Raw genomic sequence first — 8,000 nt, forward strand, 5'->3', positions numbered from 1 at the left:
CCACCAAGTACTGACATTTGTTCAAGATCGATGCACAGCAACTCAGACTTTTCTCTTTATTTTCATTTTATTTTCTGTTTATTCTAACACCAGAAATCCGACAATATTTTCCAAATACATTAAACACCTCATCAAGTGAAGTTTTATATGACAAAGTCAGCGCCGAATCATCAGCATGCCACATCCAGGAACCCCTTCCCTAAATCACCAGAATTAACATCATCAAAATTGGTGTCGTTTACTAAAATGTTCTTTCATCCATGTCCGATCGTCCAAAAAGATCACTTGCCGTCATTTCGTCCTCCGATCCCTGATACATGTACCCTCTACACAGTACATGTCCTCTTTCCTCATCCTCATTATCGCCCTCGACCTCTTCCCCATCTCCCGTGATGACGTCATCATTCTCTTCCCTATCAGTACCCTCTTCTTGTTTTATGTTTCTACCGATTGAGCTAGCCGGGGTGTTACTATTCATAACAAGTGTTAATCGCTGCTAAATATAAAAATAATACATATTATAAAAAGCAAAATGTTACGCTACGAACAATTTTCATTTTTCTCTTCATCGATTAGTATTTCTCAGATCAGCGACAAACAAAAGGCCCAAGGGCCTTAATGGTCACCTCAGTTAATGCTTTTAACCCTATTTTTGCTACGCCAATCAGCCCCCGGGGGGGGGGGTCATTCAAGTTCACTATGTGCATCTGATTATACTATCATCCTATACTAATATTTCTAACCGAGTTTGAACTATTTCTGAAAGAAAATAAACAAATTACGCTCAAAAATTTAATTTTACTATATAAACTGGGATGAATTTCTCCTCCACCCCAAGGGGAAATGTGAGAACCTGTGGTCATACAGTTTACCATTTTGGTAAAGCATTCGAAGGCCTTTCAATCCATGCAGAGTATTTGATTCTACCATATCTGAGATTTGAGAAGAAGATTTTTGAAATTTCGATGAATTTGACCTCTCCTGGTCCCGACCCTAACGCCTCTTGGGGGTTGGGGACCACATAATTTATGATTTAGGTGGACCTTTAGCCATTGAAGGATTTTGTAAAATTTCATTGAAATCGGACGGCGGACAAAAGGCGATCGCGTACATTTGTATAACGATTCTGATAGATCTACGCGTGTCTAACCTATAAATATGGCTTGATTAATAAACATAATTAGCTGTACTTTTGTACAGATGTGTGATCGCTATTTGAGTCCAGTGTTCCTATTATGCATAATTCGCGCATACATGTACATCGTGCAGACAGCATGCATTGCTTTATTGCTCACAGGCGCGCTCAGTGTTTCTGAGTCCTTGAAACAAACATTTCGCTGATTCAGACTCATTGCCAAGGATAACATTTTGACAAATAAGTTTCCTGGCTTGTCAAAACTAAAGCTGATAAAGGAAACAAATAAAACCACAGTGGAACTATTTATATGATTCATCTTATGACTACGAGCAATGTGAAACTCTTCTCGGGACCTTAACACTACAATCTTATCGCAAAACCAATGTATCGTTGTTTAAACATTTTACCTCCAAAATCACTTTAATATACTTACACGAGCATTATCCGGATAGTTATCTTCTTGAAATAAATACCACGTGTATTGTAGTTTGACAAATTTGCAACTTTCCACGCATCCCGCTTCACCATCTCAAACAAAATCGAGAAAAAATATAAACCGATCACGACATCATAATTTCGGACGAAACATGGTTACATCGACTTCATCCCCCGTCTACATTTTTTCTGTGGTCGATATACAGAGAATACATGGTCAGTGTTTTAAAATATAAACTGTATTTTGGCGAGGGTGAAGAAAGACAAAAGAGGAGAGCCTCTGGCAAGACACTGACCATGTTATTCTATCAGTCCTACAACATTGATTGAAAATCAGACTACTGAAATAGTTTTGTAGTTCAATCTGTGTTTACCTGACATTGACGTTATGCTGAATATCGCCTGATGACCGACGCCAAAATAATTGCTCCGCAGGAAAGCATAGTTCCAAACTTCATCGGATAAAACAGCGATTTTATTACTTTTCATACATCGACTTGTTCAATACAACATGTAAAATCGCTTATTCAACAATTATTTATATTTCTAAACGTAATGTTGAAGTAAATTTAGAGATCATCTCTGTGGGATTACCGCACGTACTAAATAGAGCTGTTTTCCGTCACTGCAGAATACATCAATAATATATGTGGCAGGTGTATTCCGACAATGGCGGTGCCAGTTGCAGGACAAAATCATGTATAAACCTTCTTTAAGTGCTATATTTCTGTTTTACTTGCCGTTTGATTGCTACCAAAAGCAGGTAAATGGTATCTGCATTTGCCAGTTTTGTTGTCTCACCTGGGACGAAGTCACGAAAAGCGAGACTATTATATGGTGTCGTTTTCCGCTAATGACGTCGGCGGCGGCGGAGTCAACACGTCGCTCTAGGCATTCTTTAATCAAACCTAAAGTTTGTATATAGTGAGATCATAAAAGTGAACGCTTCAAAATTCCACCGTTTACAAAATATTTTATAGATTTTATTGTCAAACAACAGTTAGGTAATCTGGGAAGCTGAAAAGTATAGTGCGTGAAGTTGAGACTGACAATATGCACGTGCTATTCCAATCAAACACGGAAAAGCTTTATTGTAATAGGTTCATCTGAAAACAAACAAACAAAAACAAATGGATTACATGTATGTATTACTTTATGTATTTGTTTGGTCAGAACCTTCAGTTTTTGGGAAATTGCTACAAAGGCTTTTAGGCTTTTTCTACTTGCCTCAGATTTTGTTACAGTCATATAAAAAGGAGATGTAAAATATCAGATGAGCTTCCTTTTCCTCCTCCACAAGTGACATGTTCGGGGTAAAATGTCTTATTTTCGATGTTTCTTGAGAATGAAGTAATTTGCAAAATTTTCATTTCACGTTCAGCAATACATCAATATTTAAATATGACAACAACACTTACATGGTGTTTATATATCATCAATTAAGATTTACTTTTATATTCAAAAATAAGACATAACATACATTTTTTATTATTTTTTGTCGGTTGGTCACAACTGAATGATAAGGATAATTTTGAAATTGTAATCCCCGACAGCAATATGATTGAATTTCCCTACATCGTATACTCTATCTTATGTGTAGTTTAAGGCCGAGGTTTTCTTTCCATGTATAGAACGTCATACATGTACTTGCCTCCATTGTAAACCATTTTCAACATCAGCCACATGTGTGTGTATTGAAAATTCCTGAAACTTGAATTTGACTTTATACGGAACCAACAGCTCTAACGCGTATGAATGGGTTTTGTGGGGTGTTCACCATACCCTCAATTCTATCAAGGGAAGGTAGACAATCTTCGTGCTCCGGAAGTAGTTCAAATCTTTGAACCAATGACGTCAAAATCAAGAAGAGTTGTATTCTTGCCATTGGTTCTCCCATACACACACGTTTACCTACAACAGAAAATGTATATCTGACAACAGACGAGTGTTTTTGTATGGTTACTTGTATGTACTAAACAAATAACGGCAACCGCTTGGTGTAGTAACTTTGTCGTCAGATTTTTTTGCTAATTCTATAATTTTTCTTCTTCTTTTTTTTTTTTTTTTTTTTAAGTTTTGTTTTTCCTAATGTTCGTAAGTAAACTATCTCTTTCTTTTTAAACCAATTAAAGAAGGAACACAAATTTTGACTCGTGCCCTGTCCAGGCCTCGAACTCACGATCTACGCCATGCCAAGAAATTCCAGACTGCCTAACCACCACTACGACAACCCCAAAAAAGGATGTTTGAAAGTTGTAATGATAGACAGATGGAATTTACTCGACATGACCTAGTGGCAAATTGTCTAATTAAAAAAAGGTGTTTGGAATATTTATATACACACACAATTCTAAAACAAAGGCAAACAAGCAAACAAAAAACATGACTGCCCCTATATTTCAATGTCTTTTGTATGAGTACAAACTAATATTGTGTGTTGCAAGTATAAATCCATGAATGGTATAGCATTTCTTAAAATTAGAATGTCTATGTTAAAATGTAGCTGAAAATAACAGCGTATGACAAAAGTCATTTTGTGATTTCTAAAGTTTGATATTATGATCTGGAAGACTTGAAATGTAAGACATTTCATATTACCTAACGAAAAGGTCAATGCGACTTTCTCGTGTCCTCTGAGATTCCCATCAGTGTCGATGAACCGCTCAGGGTCAAACATTTCTGGGTTTTCGAATTCACGAGGGTCATTCAAAACAGATCCAACATTTGGGATAACAAACACTCCCTTCGGAATGGTGTATCCATCAACAACGGTATCTTTTGAAACGGTGTGTGGCAAGGACAAGGGAAGCACATTCCCACACCGAAGTGCCTCAGTGATGACCGCCTCAGAATAGGGCATGTTTGGTCTATCGCTGAGACATGGTGCGCGGGCATCACCAGTCACTCGGGATATCTCTGACCTCATCTTTCCTTGCACTTCGGGATGGCGAATCAAGAAGATGGACGCCCATGTTAAAACTGTAGATGAAGTTTCTGTTCCAGCCAAGAAGAGATCTGACAGACAAAGCAATAAGTTGTCGTCTGAAATAAAAGGATTCAAACGAATCTAATAAATAACTGATGTTGGTGTCGCTTTTCACAAGGAAACGCATGTAAGGATCAAAGTATATACATATACATATATATATATGGAGTTGCTGTCCGCCATCTTGGACATTTGATGTACTCTCAATAATCATTGATTATTGCTTACTTTGTGCTGAATTGTTTGTGGAAAAAAAGAAACTTGAAACTTTTGCTTTCCTAGCCATAAAACTCGTTAATTTGTGAGCGTGAATATCACAGAAGTCATTTATCTAAGTAATAATCAGTCCAATTACATTAAGACTACAGAACAAATATATAAAATACTTACCTAAATTACTTACATAAAATCAAACTAGTCCGAAACATTTGTAACTTTACCTGTAAAAACAGTGTCTGATTCGCCTGCCCGACGTTGTTCGTGAACAAAGGCATCGATGAAATTACGGGTCACGCCCTCTGTTAAAGTCAGTTTTTGTTTATCAATACATTCTTGAAAGAGTTCCCAAATAGAAAACAAGTTGTTTTTAAAAATGTTTATGTGTAGTAAGTCGCCTGGCACATATCGCATGATTGGGAAAACGCTGATTATTCCAACGGATGCATTTATTTCTGCTGTGGTCATAGTACTCTTAACAAGTTCGTGTAACCTTTGGTCGTCATGATCGAACCTGCTGCCAAGAGTTATGCTACAGATTACATTGGCTACACTTTTCATCAAACTGGACTTCAAGTCAAATGGTTTTCCACATTTACTTTGAAGGACATCGAGAAATACATCAATTTCGTCCTTAATCGCATTCTCAAAAGACGACTTTCCAAATCCGAACTTTTTTAAAGTAGTTAATGTAAATGTTCTAGTACGTCTCCACATTTCCCCAGAGCTTGCCACGACACCTGAAATGTATCCAAGATAGTGTCATGTCTTGTCTCTAAGTATGAAGATATGGTAACAATTCTATGGTATATTACAATATTTAAGGTTCTTGGTAGGATAAACAGTTCAGTACTGGAGCATATCAGTTTTGTTACAAGGAACTTGTGTCTTGTATACATGTACATCGTGGCAGATGTCAATGGTTGTCGCAAGACAACAGAGCTTACCATCCTATAAATCTGAAGAAAACGGCAAGTTTATCCTACAAGTATATGTCATTTGTACACGTTGACCGTTAGTCAGTAAATAAAGTTGAACCCATACCGCTATACCTCAAAACTAGAAGCTAACCGCTATCCCAAGGGTAGAAACCGTCCTCAGGATAGGAAACTGTACCAGCGACCACAAGACTAGAAACTATACATGCTTCCTCAAGACCATAGAAACCATTCACGCTACTTCAAAGGTAGAAACTATCCCACTCACTACCTAGAAACTTTACTCGCTACTTACACCCCAAGGCTAGAAACCATACCTGCTACGTACATCCCAAGGCTAGAAACCGTAGCCTCTACCTACACCCAAGGCTAGAAATCGTACCCGCTACTTACACCCTAAGGCTAGAAACCGTAACTACTACTTACACCCTAACGCTGGAAACCGTACCTGCTACGTACACCCCAAGGCTAGAAACCATACTGGCTACTTACACCCCAAGGCTAGAAACCATACCTGCTACGTACACCCTAAGGCTAGAAACCATACCGGCTACTTACACCCAAAGGCTAGAAACTGTACCCGCTACGTACACCCCAAGGCTAGAAACCGTAGCCTCTACGTACACCCCAAGGCTAGAAACCGTAGCCTCTACTTACACCCCAAGGCTAGAAACCGTACCCGCTACCTACACCCCAAGGCTAGAAACCGTACCCGCTATCTACACCCTAAGGCTAGAAACCATACCGGCTACGTACACTCCAAGGCTAGAAACCATACCGGCTACGTACACCCCAAGGCTAGAAACCGTACTCGCTACTTACACCGTAAGGCTAGAAACCGTACCCGCTACTTACACCCCACGGCTAGAAACCGTAACTGTTGCGTACACCCTAAGACTAGAAACCGTACCTGCTACGTACACCCTGAGGCTGTAAACCGTAACCGATACTTACACCCCAAGGCTCGGAACCGTAGCTGCTACGTACACCCTAAGGCTAGAAACCGTACCCGCTACTTACACCTCACGGCTAGAAACCGTAACTGCTACGTACACCCTAAGACTAGAAGCCGTACCTGCTACTTACACCCCAAGGCTAGAAACCGTAACAGCTACATACAACCTAAGGCTAGAAACCGTACCCCGTTACATCCCAAGGCTAGAAACCGTACCCGCTACTTACACACAAAGGCTAGAAACGGTATCTACTACGTACAACCTAAGGTTAGAAATTGTACCCGCTACTTACATCCCAAGGCTAGAAACTGTACTACTACCCAGAATCAATTACCTGTTAATTTTATTAATTACGCACTTACCATTTTCTTTGTTGAGAACGGAAAAAAGATACATATTAGGACGGTCAGTGAAGACATCAGAACGCTTTACAAATACTTCATGCAGAGATTTGAATCCATTAATGACTACGAATAACTTTGACCCCATCCGTATACTAAATATGTCGCCATATTGTCTGTACAGCCTGTTGTATAGCTCCGATGGAGTCTCATTTCTCAGCATTAACACACTGCCGATTAATGGCAGGCCAGCAGGTCCCGGAGGAAGCTTTGCACGTTTTGAGAAATGTTTCCGAAGCAGGATGAACGTGATAAAGAATACAACAAGACACTTTAACAGTGTAGATAGAGACAGTAAAGATGACAGCGACATTGTACCTGTGTTTGTGGTGTATATATAGGTCAAATTTGCCTATATCGACTCGAGTCGTTAATGGGACGTTTATGTGTCATGCATGACTTAACACAGTCTAAACACGTTCTGTTGGCTATGACTACATATGTAACTGGGTTTAGTCAGGTTTACTGTTCTATCGAGGAAGGATTATCCAATCCTTGTATTGGTTTTGCTCTGATTTCGAATGATACCTTATAATGTATACGTTTTATAATACCTTTTGATTTAAGTAAACTTGTCAAATACGTTTATAGAAAATGGTTTGATTTCACCATATAGTTGATTTTCAGAAGTCTCGATTGTTCTTTTACAGTTTTGTTTCAAAATTGTATTCTGTAGAGAATGAAGAAACAGATATAATGTTTTGTAAGTAACATCGCTAGGATTGTAACATGAACGACACCAAGACCGTTGATATAAATATTGGGTTCCAGTCAGTGTGCTTTACTTAATAAACGAACGACGTCTGTTCGGACAATAAAAATACTAATATGTACATTTCAGACTGTTTACAAATTATTTTATCATCGTTGAATTAATACAAAACATTAAAAACAAAACAAAACAAAAAACATTCTTTGCATTGCATCCTT

General features: G+C 38.5%; 1 protein-coding gene across 1 annotated transcript; it reads right to left on the reverse strand.

The window, feature by feature from the left end:
* Window positions 1-241: 241 nt before the first annotated feature.
* Window positions 242-7,383, reverse strand: LOC132558562 (cytochrome P450 2J6-like). The gene is made up of 6 exons (XM_060223146.1): window positions 7,032-7,383; window positions 5,000-5,515; window positions 4,172-4,615; window positions 3,356-3,484; window positions 2,375-2,469; window positions 242-493 (listed from the first exon to the last, which is right to left on the reverse strand). Exons 1-6 carry the CDS (start codon window positions 7,381-7,383, stop codon window positions 242-244), a joined length of 1,788 nt encoding a protein of 595 aa, XP_060079129.1.
* Window positions 7,384-8,000: the final 617 nt, after the last annotated feature.

Source organism: Ylistrum balloti, unplaced genomic scaffold, assembly GCF_031769215.1.
Source record: "Ylistrum balloti isolate Yb309-2 unplaced genomic scaffold, AGI_CSIRO_Ybal_v1 Utg370796, whole genome shotgun sequence".
Taxonomy (NCBI): Eukaryota; Metazoa; Mollusca; class Bivalvia; order Pectinida; family Pectinidae; genus Ylistrum; species Ylistrum balloti.